The sequence below is a fragment of the Antrostomus carolinensis genome, unplaced genomic scaffold, assembly GCF_000700745.2.
Source record: "Antrostomus carolinensis isolate BGI_N321 unplaced genomic scaffold, ASM70074v2 scaffold18720, whole genome shotgun sequence".
In the NCBI taxonomy this organism is placed as follows: domain Eukaryota; kingdom Metazoa; phylum Chordata; class Aves; order Caprimulgiformes; family Caprimulgidae; genus Antrostomus; species Antrostomus carolinensis.
This window is the reverse complement of record NW_010286831.1, coordinates 33193-45310: the sequence shown is the minus strand read 5'-3', so window position 1 is coordinate 45310 and position 12118 is coordinate 33193. Positions and strand designations below refer to the sequence as shown.

Below are 12118 nucleotides of genomic sequence, written 5' to 3'. Positions count from 1 at the left end.
TGATGAGTGGTTGTCCAAAGCAGGAGACGACCTGACGCTGATTGGCATTGCTGTAGGCAGCAGAGGCAGCAGGGATTGAGCAGCATGGAAAATTAACCCTATTCCTTTTGAGGAGATGCTCCATCCCCACTGTTCAGTGCAGGGCACCATTAGCACAACTGTGGTTGGATCTAAAACCTTCACCACCAGCATCAACAGGTTTGGATTACACCCTCTGTGGAGGAAGATCACTCTGCCCTGCTGATCTCCTCTCTGCTCTCTTCTGGTTTGCTTTTCCTCTCTTCTGGCTCCAGGGATGCCAGGCTTTGCTCTTTCACTATTTTTTTGTTGGCCCTATGTAGGGCACACTTCCAGCTGCTGCTGGCTTGGCGTGCTGGCCAGGACCGCAGCCTCCAGTTGTGTTGCCTTCACTCAGCGTTTTAGTTAGTGCCTAGTCAAACAAGTAGGGCCAGAGCGTGCTCTAATTTGCAGTCTTGAGTATGAGTGGAAATAAACTACAGGGCTTCTCACTGTAACTAGCCTACAAATAGAGGAAAACCACTTCCTGGCAGAGCAGGAGGGCAGGATCTCTCTGTGCACACTTGGGGTTTGTACCTTTCCTGGACATAGGCTGCAGGGATCCAGTGTATTGGGTTGGGCAGATACTGGGTTTGATCAGTATGGCTGTTCCTGGGGTTATCCAAGGTATACTTAAGCCTACATACATGTAGGGTCATACAGCATATATACACCTGCAGGAGATAAATCACCAGGACAGCAGCAGTCTGAAGCCTTGTTACCTCTGCAGATCTGGCCTTGCTGCAAGACAGCAGTTCATTCTGAGGCTCCTTATCAAGACTTCAGTAGCAGGAAATCTTAGATAAAAGCAGTGACTTTCCTCTTCACCTAGAACTAACCTCCCAGAGCTATTTGGAGAACATGTTTCACAAATCTTGTTTCTGACCAGAAACATCAGATCCAAGGCAGATCCAAGAAGCTAAGAGAGTGCTGTCCTCCTGGGGCTTATTTTGGGGAGGAACTGCTAGAAATGAGAAGTGTCTAACTGGTTTATCACAGCAGTTTAAGAGGATCAGTTCTGGTTGCCTGATCTGCTCTGACATCTTGGCAGGTAGTTCAGTCTCTGGACTCAGTGAGTGAGTGCACACACCCTATTCTTGGGGTTGTTGTGGAAAGAAGCTTGTCAGGTATCTGGGCACCTCTGAATGGTAATGATGGAGCATATAAATACCCAAGAATATTAAATTATGATAATACTTCTGAAGGTGTTTTCAGTATAAGGCTCTCCCAGTGCTATCTTCATTTGCAGCCTTAAATTAACCTTAAAAATACAGTGTGCAACAGGGAGACATTTTACTCGCCTTATTATTTCACTGATGTGCAAACAGAGGCAGGGGATAGCTAAGAATGTAACTTTAAGTGTCTTACCCAAAGCCCCACAGCAAATCAGTAACAGAGCTAAGAATGAAGCTCAGCATGGTGAGCATTCCGACATCAGTTCAGCCTTAGTTCTTGTTAAAATCATTTCTGCTTCCTGAGGATGTGAAATAACACTGAAAATCCTGTCATGGCAGGTGTTCCTTGTACTCCCATCTCATGTTAGTTCCAGTGGGAACAGATCACACCCTGGTACGTGGACATCAGTCAGCTTCTGATTTGTTAGCACTGTAATGATGTGCCTGTCACCTGAACTGTATGACTAGGGCTGAGTATCTCTTCTGGCCTTGAGGAGGTGCAGAGGTGAATGTTCAGGTGATCCTGAACTGGGGCTTCATCGTCCTTCTGAACAAAAGTCTTTTTGCAGCTGGAGAGCCTTGGCACAACATCCCAACAGCTTTCTGGGTTCTGGGAAATCAAAACTGCAGGTCAGTGGCCCTGCAAGGCCAGGCTAATTGAAGCTCAGCAGCACAGGACTTGTGAGATTTGGGCCATGGGCTGAGCTCCAAGCTCCCTCCGTCTGTGACTGAGGAGCTCATGTGAGGGTCAGCAAGCAAGAAGCCAATTTCCAGGTCAGTGATGAAGTAGCAATTATCTTTGTGTGCCGTGTTACAGACAGCAAGCTTCTTCCTGGTTGTCAGTTTCCTCTGTGTTAGCATGGCTTGTTACTTGAAGCAAATTCAACAACCAATACATAAAACAGAGCTCAGAGCATAAGCATTAGTTCAGAAGAGGCAGGAGGAAATGTGGACAGATCATTTCACAACAGCTTCATGAAAAGTTTCCTTATATTTCTTTCTGAAGTGCTTGGAGGTGACCTCAGTCTAAAATGGGATAGAGGACTAGAGAGGCTTTGGGCTTGTTCTGATGTTGTTATTTTAAGGTGATCCTAAGGCTGTACTGGTCAGAAAAAGGTCTGAAAAACTAGTGTAGCCACCCAAGATACCCTCATATGTAGGATTCTTCTTCCTGGTAGTGCTAGGGGTATAACTGAAGGGCCATCCCCAGTAACTTTGATCCATGTTCTTGATCCTCTTGTTCATGTTAAGTGCCTGCCAACATGTTAAGACTGTCAAGAGAATGGACTGGAGGTAGATTGTGAGCTTCTAACAGTGGAGTTAGTAATGCAGAGGCAGGGCAGCCACGAGGACTGAGTGAGCCCAACCCTGCAAGCAGCCACTGTGCTCGTTTCTTTTTTCAGTGCTGCTAACCCCCTTGCCCTGAACGTTTTCTGCCTTTGTTGTCTCTGTGGGCATAACCACATCTGAGCTCACTGCTCAACAAAGAGAAACTTCTGAAGTTATCTCACTTGAACTTTCTGGGCAGTCTTGTCTCAAATCCTTCTATAACCAGTGGAGAAAGGATGACATCTTAGGTAGTCAACTCATTCCCTGCTAAGATAGGAGGAGGATTAGATGATCGTAGGAGGTCCTTTCCAACTGAAATACTTCTTTTCTTTCCTCCTTTCCTTTCCTTTCCTTTCCTTTCCTTTCCTTTCCTTTCCTTTCCTTTCCTTTCCTTTCCTTTCCTTTCCTTTCCTTTCCTTTCCTTTCCTTTCCTTTCCTTTCCTTTCCTTTCCTTTCCTTTCCTTTCCTTTCCTTTCCTTTCCTTTCCTTTCCTTTCCTTTCCTTTCCTTTCCTTTCCTTTCCTTTCCTTTCCTTTCCTTTCCTTTCCTTTCCTTTCCTTTCCTTTCCTTTCCTTTCCTTTCCTTTCCTTTCCTTTCCTTTCCTTTCCTTTCCTTTCCTTTCCTTTCCTTTCCTTTCCTTTCCTTTCCTTTCCTTTCCTTTCCTTTCCTTTCCTTTCCTTTCCTTTCCTTTCCTTTCCTTTCCTTTCCTTTCCTTTCCTTTCCTTTCCTTTCCTTTCCTTTCCTTTCCTTTCCTTTCCTTTCCTTTCCTTTCCTTTCCTTTCCTTTCCTTTCCTTTCCTTTCCTTTCCTTTCCTTTCCTTTCCTTTCCTTTCCTTTCCTTTCCTTTCCTTTCCTTTCCTTTCCTTTCCTTTCCTTTCCTTTCCTTTCCTTTCCTTTCCTTTCCTTTCCTTTCCTTTCCTTTCCTTTCCTTTCCTTTCCTTTCCTTTCCTTTCCTTTCCTTTCCTTTCCTTTCCTTTCCTTTCCTTTCCTTTCCTTTCCTTTCCTTTCCTTTCCTTTCCTTTCCTTTCCTTTCCTTTCCTTTCCTTTCCTTTCCTTTCCTTTCCTTTCCTTTCCTTTCCTTTCCTTTCCTTTCCTTTCCTTTCCTTTCCTTTCCTTTCCTTTCCTTTCCTTTCCTTTCCTTTCCCTTCCTTTCCTTTCCTATAGGTTTACACAGTATGCACGTTTACTTTCCCCTGGAGATTCCTAGATTGTTGACATTTGGTGGTATACAATGGGTAACTCCTTGCCCTAGTGCGGCCAGTTACTGAGCTGGGGCTGGCTGTTTTTTCTTACTGGAGTAATGTTAATGCTTTGAAGAGGTCCCTCACAGTAGGGGCATTGCATGGGGTTGGTTTATCTGGACCATAACCTGAATATGTTTTCCTGCCAGTATTTTCTTTCAGCTTCTCATGACAGCCCATTTATGCCACGTCTTCACTGTGTCTTGGTCCAAAGCTCAATGCAGATTTGGAAAGGCCCCTCCTGGCTTACTTTAGATGCTAGAGATGGTCTCTAGCCTTTGGGCTTTGCAGTGTGTTACGTTGACATTTCTGAAGGTTTCTTATTGTATGTGGTAACAGATACATATTTTGTTTAAGAGGGAAAAATGTCCGTGGCAAAGCAGAGAAAATAACGGACAGCAGGAAGTGATGCCAGAATTGCACCCACTTAAGAATGTGGAAAGTGCAGCAGTGAATACCATGCCAGATTGTTTCTATTCTTGTAAAATAATCCAAGTTTGCTGTGGAAGCCTCTTTTCTGCCACAGCAAAAGGACCTTTTCTTGCTGTGAGCTTTAAAGAAGTGCTAGATCATGACTAACTCCTGTATCTATGTCCAGTCCAAGATTCATGCTGCAAGAAGCCTGAGTGAGATTGCGATTGACCTGACTGAAACTGGAACGCTCAAGACCTCAAAGCTGGCCAACATGGGGAGTAAGGGCAAAATTATCAGCGGCAGCAGCGGGAGTCTTCTGTCATCAGGTGGGTCCTTTTTGCTGTAACTGGAGAGAATATGGTGGGAAGGGCTGTAGCTGTGGTATAATGGGCAGCTGCCAGAAATGAAAGTCACTTCCCTTTAGCTTTTCTCTCTGTCCTGGTGTCAGTCCACCTCTCAGCACATTGCCCCACAAACAGCACAGGCAGCAGCTTCCCCCTCTCTCACTACCACTGCTTGTTTCCTCTTTGGCCCCAGGATGTCACCTCCAACCTCTCACTTCCCAGCTGAGACCTGGTCTCTCCTCACAGTTTCTACCATAATCACCCCTTGGCACCCAGCTGATCCCTAGGCAGATGTGTTTGTGAAGGAGCCCCCAACCAGCAGTGAGGAAGCAGTCAGCCAGTGCAGCTCACTAGGGAAACTGAGTCTGGGAATTGGTGATGTCCCTTCGCGGTGTTGGGGCAGGATGGCTTCTTCACAGAGTCCATGTCTGCCTCGCCTCTCCATTGCTGGAATTTTCCTGGTGTCCCAGGTTTAAAAGAGATATTCCCTAGCACTCTCCTTCATACTAGTGTGGGGACCTAGCAGTTCTTTCTGTGGTTTAGAACACCTTCATATATGAGGAAGACATAATCTGTGAAGGAAACCCAAGAGAAGTTGATACAGAGGAGAGCTAGAGCGTGAGAAGAGAAGGGCCGGGGAAGGGGAGTCAGGAGCTTGTCTGTATTTCTTTGAGACTCTCCTGTCAGTCTGAATGGGGCAAGCTGTGTGTGAAACAGTTCTAAACGTCACTCCAGGAGCAAAGCAAGGATTGATAGTTTGTGAGATCTTGAAGCTACTCAGGTGAGAAGCTCTTCAGGAGGGCAGGGTTGCTGGTATCACTATAATTAACAGTTCCAGTCAATTAAATGCCCCCTGTTAAGTGTCACATCAGGTTATCGAAATCCATTGTGCTGAGATGTGCAGCACCAGAGAATATCCTTCTCGTGCTTGACAAGGGAAAGTCCACCTAAGAACACACCTACTTCAAAACTGAACCCTGGTACTATACAGTGGTGTAGTAGATCAGCATTACTGTACCCTTCATGTCTCTTAAAAGCCACCCTCTCCTGCCTGGAAAATGTCCAGCAAGGGGTTAAAATGTGCAAAGCTTACAGAGCTCTAGATCAGCCTCTGCTGTGTAATTCCTTGCCTTGCCTGCAAACAGAGATGCCTTTCTGCTCCTTAGGTCTTCCTGTCACAGTGTACAATCCACCGTCTGTGCCTCCCATGGCTCAGGGAGTTGCAGTAGCTGAGCAGCTCCCAGACCGGTATCGGGTTGTTGGAGCTTTTTGTTTGTTTGGCATTTTTTCCAGCTTTCCTGCTGGAAAGTAAATAATGTTAAGTACCCCAAGGAAGTTCTTAAGATCTGTCCAAGATTTCAGCCTCCTGGGCACCATTCCCAAGTTTGTGAGAGCTACTTGGTAGTAATCCTGTTTTCATGTTAATACACTGACTTTTCGCCTTCCTGGAAAAAAAAACATGGGGGTTCTCACTGGGAGAGCAGTAGCCAGGTGAAAGCCAGCCAGCAGAAAATCAGGCCCAGAAAAGCTTCTGTAGGGCCAGCACCTATCAGGGTTATGTGGATGGAAATCCCCATTTGGGAGCTGCCCATACTTTTATTTCTGTAGTTTTTTTGCTCCTTGCTCAAATCTCTTCTGGCTGAGCACGGAGTTTGCTGACTCAGCAGAATTACACTAGTGACTGGACCCGTGCAGAGTTCTTTGATGAGGTGAGTCATTTCTTCACACCTGGGTAGATGGATCAGTCTACTTGGACACCTCCGTAGGACCATATGAATCTCTGTTTCAGTCGAGGTGCTGCTGGTGGGCCAGGCAAGCATGGCTTCCTCCAGGTTCCTGTGTTCAGAGGAACACAGCTATGAGGTCCTCCCAGCTATGAGGACAGGGCTGTCCCCAAAATGTTAGGAACTGTGAGGTTTGCTGCTGCTGTGTGCCTTCCAGCAGCTACAAGGGATCATAGAGAGAAGACATCTGGTAGAGGAGGAGAGGTACCAGGAAATTGGAGACCCTGGATTGCTTCCACACAGTCACCCAGACCCCTCTGCTCCAGGAGCCCCTTTCCTCAAGCCTGGCTGGCAGAGGTGACCCATCCCTGTCCGACTGGACGGGAGTGGGCATTTGCTGCCTGTCCCACTGGGCACAGTCACTGGCTCTGTCCCAGCCTTTGCTTTTCCTCCCATTGTGCTGAAGATGGTCAGCACACAATCACAACAATGATGGGTTATCGCGGAACAGCCCGAGCGCTGGACAGAATAAGTGCAAATGATTAAGTGGCCACAGTAGACTTCCAGGCTGTAAATACCCTGAGTGACTCGAAATCACAAGGGCAGGACTGAATCTCTGTTTGCCCTCACGTCCCTACTGTTCTCAGTACTTTTTTTTCCTGGAGATTACTTGTAGCCATTTCCTCTCTCCATCTCACTCCTCCCCACTGAAGGGGCGGTCAGTGCCACGAGGAGCACACTAAAGCTGCCACATCTCCCCTGGGTTTGCAGCAAGGCTGCAAGGAAATATTTGTTGTTGCTTCCAGCTGTCACACTGTCTGGTGAAGATCCTGCTGTGCAGTGTGAGGCGGTCACTGCCCCACATCACTTACAGTCTCAAGACACAGCAGAGGGGAGATGGAGTCTTATACTGGGACAGTGACTTCCCTGTGGTCACAGCAGTTCAAGGCCAAAGCCTAAGCTCCTCCATGTTTCCCAGGCCTTCAATCTCAGTCTGTGTCCATTGCAGAGTTGTAATTCTGACACCTGCTGCTCCCAAGTCCATTTCAGACAAGCTCACTCTTTAACTTTCATCCTCATTTTGGCTTTGAAGGGACCCCCCAGAACAGTGGGCTGCTGCAATTTAGCTTAGGGATCTTCTGCTCAGGATCTCTGGGCCATCTCTGAACATCTGAGGCAAGATTTGCCCATGAATAAAAGCTCTGCTTTCACACTGGCATGAACCCTAATCAAAGGCAGCGGAGATAATTACCAGAATTAAATCCAAGTTAGGTCTAAGGTGGATTTTTCCTTCAGAGCAGTCTGTGTCGTAAGAGCTCTGCAGGGCTCCTGGCTAGTGAGGAGCCCCGTTATCACTGGGTTTTTGGTGGACTGAACCCTAGACCACCTTCTTCAACTCAGTGGGCAGAGGGGAGAGCACAGAGGAGCACCTCTGCTTTAGCTCTGCAGACATGTTCAAGGAGCCTCCTGAGCCCCCTTCCTTCATCAGCAGTGGAGGTTTTCTGTGCAGGGGCCTGTTTATGTTTGAAAATGCCAGGACAGAGCCCAGCCAGCCCGTTCCCTGGCCCCCACCTCTCCATCTGGCGGGGCTGTCTCCCAGCTGGACCGTCCCGGCGGGTGTCGGAGCGGATAAACAGCACCCGCACGGCCAGGGGCTCATGAAGACAAGTCGCCCACAGGATATCTGAGCACATCCTGTGCAGAGCAGCTCCAGCTGGGCTCCCGCGCGCCGCGGAGGATATCCTATTTGTCTGGCAGAGACGAGAGATAGCGGCTCTCTGGGGTTGCTGGCTGTTGTCTGCTGACATCCTGGTGCGGTGAGTCAGCCCGGGCTCTGGCACAGAGCAAGCGTGGGGGGACCTCCACTCCCTGCTTTGGGGACAGCCTTCCACAGGGACCTCAAACAAGTGCCAGTGAGCTGGAGCCAGCAGACAGATGTAGTATGAAGGGTTTGCCATGTTCAGATGTGTTTTTCCTGGAGCAGGAGACTCACAAAATGAGAAAGAGATGCTTGGATGTTCTTGCCTCACTGCTGCTCAGCTGCTTTGTTGCATCTCCTTTCCCCTCACAGATGTTAGCACCAAGCTTTGGCTCCCTTTGCTCTTCAGCATCCCTTCTATCCTCTTTGCTTATTTTCATCTTTCTCGTTTATCCCTTTTCTAAGCTGACTCCACTCCACTAAAATGGGTGGAGGAAATGAGGACAAACAGTGAGTCACTGGTAGGGCTTTCCTCTTAAAAATGATGGCTCACGTTGCTGGTCTCATCTCTTTGACAAGCTTTAAAACCAAGCTTGTCTTGCAGATGACACCTGGTAGCCAGGAGCCCCTGCAGATCTGCACAGGCACAGAACATCACCTTGGCCAGGTCCTTCGGGGCTGTGACTCACTTGCTTCATGTTCCCATTAATATCACCAAGACAGTCTTGACATCCCCAGTATGAGAAGGATCAGAAACCAGCCTGTTAGCACTAGTAAAGAAGCTCAGCTGTTAATTCTGCTGGAAGAGTGAGTTCATAGAATCATAGAATGGTTTGGGTTGGAAGGGACCTTTAAAGGTCATCTAGTCCAACCCCTCTTCCATGAGCAGGGACATCTTCAAGCAGATCAGGTTGCTCAGAGCCCCGTCCAACCTGACCTTGAATGTTTCCAGGGATGGGGCAGGGAGGACCACGTTCTCCCCCTGTTTCATGTTCTCCTGAATGTCAGTGGATGGAGAAATCACCCAGAGAGGCCAAGTGTGAAGAAGATGAGTAGTGTATCCACGTACTAACAGCGTATTAAGTGCATGTTCAGGTCACCAAGACCTGTGTCCCATCCTATATGCTAAGGAGGAAAGGGCATGTACGGTTGCCTTGGCTTTGAAATTAAACCAGCAGCATCAGCTATAAATCAGGCCCCAATTAAGCAGGTTCCTGGTGCCCACCAAAGAGATGGCTCTGTGCTTTCTACTCGATGTGTTTTCACAACCTGTTTTCTTTTAGGACATGAAATGGTTCTGCAGAAATGTGTGTTAAAAGGCAGAGTTTAGTAAATATTTGCACAGCGAGTGGGAAGGAAGCCGAAGGATAATTTTTACAGAAAGGTTCAGAAACCATACAGGAATATTACATATTTCAGCAACATTTTCCCCATTTATTGTATTAGCATAGCCCTAATTGTGGGAGAGAAAATACCTGAGAAAGCCTCCCAGTCAACTGTTTCTGGTGCAGTCAGAGTCTCTCATGTCAGGACTGATCTTTCAGGACTGATTTTTCTCTGTTGATGATCCCCTTTGTAAGGCACTGGGCAGCGGTGACTCAGTCAGCATCATATTTAATAAGGCTGATTTAAGGTAGTATTTGCTTGATTGGTTTGGTTTGTGCTGGTCTTTGATTATTTCTCTGGTTGTTTTTATGGTCTTTTGATTTGTTCTGACATTTTTGGGTCAGTTGCCACTGGGTTTAGAAGCAGGTCTGTGGTCACAGCCTTGCTCGAGGCTGGATTAATACATATTTATAAATAAAGAGCCTCTAATGGAAGCTGTAGGCACTCCAGCAATACAAAGCACTGCTCTCTGCTCCTTTACAAGCATCTCACACGGGTGTGATTCTCTTGGCTGATCAGGTTTCCATTTGCTTTTCACCTGTGAGAACAAGCAGAGAATCCAACTCATAAAAATCTAATAATACACCCCAAAATAGCTCAGCTTTAAAAAAAAAAAAAAATAAAAAAAAATTAATAATTAAAAAAACCCCAACAGCTAGAACAGAACAGTTTCTGAAGGAGAAACTTCAGGAAGGTCTGAAGAAATAAGTAAGTTTGCAGCATGCCCAAGGGATCATGAGTCAGGTATGATCAAACTAAAAAACTTCAGCATCACAAGCTGTGAACCGAGTCCTCTGTCTCCTGGCCATTGAACCCTCGCTGCACTAGAAGAGTTTGTGATACAAGGACACACTTGGAAGAGGTTAATTTGAACTGGTTCATTAGTGCCAAGGGGTGACTGACTCCGGTTTCAGCAGTAATCCCATTGCTTAGCTCAGAATGTGACAATGCACTTCCAGATCTCGTCCCAATTCCTTTGCTTTCCGGGAGGGGTGAAAAAGATGGTGAAGCACACACTGAGTGGACACTGCCACCAACCACCTGAGGGGTGAGACCAGCGTGGTTCTCACACGGGGGAAGCACAGCTGGAGCAAACACCCTGAGCTGGCTATGCTTGATTTGGGTCCATACCAGCCCAGCCAGAAGCCGTTAGTTTCCTTCTTGTTGGCACACCCCAAATCAGTGCAGGCATCTGGCCAGGGTTTAGGCTGTCCATGTGCTTTTAAATGTTCCAGCGTCTGTGTAGCTGCTGTGGCAACACACAGTGCAAAAATGAGTGGCTTTTAAAAATAAATCTGAGGCTGGTGTGGAGGTAGGGAGCAGAGAGAGGAAGGAAAGGGGAAGAGCAGTTGAAAGGAAAACGTTGGTCATTAAAGTTGTCCTAAAAGAAAAAAAAAACAAGGTTGAAACATCTGCTGGAATCATGAGCAGCTTTTTACTGAGGCTCAGCAGTTTGTTGGCAATTCAGTGAAGAAATTCAGCAGTTCAGCTTTTCATAGAAAACTGCTCACCAGGGTTACTACTGAGAATTACTAAATGCTAGAGAGGGCTTTCCCTGCCAGTGCAAATACAAGGCTCTTCTAGAAGATCACATCAAGTTCTTGCAGCACAGATGTGTTTGCAGAACTGAGTTTTATTGCTCTATGAGGGCAAATCCAAATGAAATGAGGATGACTACAGCAACTAAGCAAAAATCTTACCGTGAGGTTGTCCTCCTTTGTCTGATTATGCTCAACCTGGCTGACCTTTAGAGAGCCCTTTTTCCTCCTGCCCCCCTCGAGGACAGCCCAATAGAAGGTGCAACACTCCGGTGTTTCACAGAGTAAGTGCCAGCTGTCTTCCTGTATGAAAACTGCAGAAAATAATGGTGGAAAAGATCTGTGAGATCCTCTGCTCCCCCTGGGCCAATGCAGAACTGTTTCATGACATTGTTTGCCTCAGTCCTCTTTCAGTTTGGCTTTAACTGTCTGTTGGAACAGTAGCAATGAAAGATGAAGCTGAAAGCAAGAATTTCACTCTTTTCTGCTGCCAAAACAGAGAGTTGTTTTCAGGTTCCTTCCAGAGCTCCATGAAGCAGCAGCAGCAGCATTTTCAGCCTCCTTAGGCTAAGTGTCTTCACTGTATGCTTGGAGGCCAAGCTGCATCTAAAGCCTCCCCTCAGCCCTAACCTAGAGGTGCACAGAAAACTACCTGTAGCATCTGACTCCTGCAGACAATAGAGGTCTAGTGTCTCTGTGCTATTGCTCTAGAGAGGCAGGGAAGCCCCCCAGAGTCACCCTGGCACAGCAGGTGCCGAGACCACCAAGGAACCACTTATAGCGAAGCAGGAGGACCAGACCCTTTTGAAAGCACTGCTGAGTCAAAAGTTTCTCCACAGGCATAGATCTACAGTGGACTAAATGTCCCACAAGAAATCCCTGCAGATCACTGGGTATAATCCAGCTGGTGGATTGTGTCTGGTGCCATTTTAGGTGGGTTAGAGTATCCCACTGCCAGTCCAAAAGAGTGTGGGTCTCACAGTATTACATTTGCCACCCCATGGAAGACACCTTGGATCCTTCAGATCACCTAGAAACTTTTGTTGAGGCAACAGCAACCCTTTAGCCACAGCAGCCCTGTCCATTTAGGCCAGCTCAAGACCCAAACTCAAGGAGTTTATGCAAAAGGGATCAGATTTAGACTGAGACTTAGACTGAGCTCCAGAGCTGTGTGTGGGGCAGAGCTTTGCAATGTGTGGAGCTGTAGCTGTCA

The 12118-nt window shown here is 47.1% G+C and overlaps 1 protein-coding gene across 1 annotated transcript in view; it reads left to right on the top strand.

Annotated features, from left to right (window-relative positions):
• FRMD4A (FERM domain containing 4A) overlaps positions 1-12118 on the top strand; it is a 36931-nt gene that overhangs the window by 3331 nt on the left and 21482 nt on the right. Inside the window, exon 2 of the mRNA XM_010177472.2 lies at positions 4399-4540. Within this exon, the coding sequence (XP_010175774.2) occupies positions 4399-4540 (142 nt within the window). The remainder of the gene's footprint in view (positions 1-4398; positions 4541-12118) is intronic.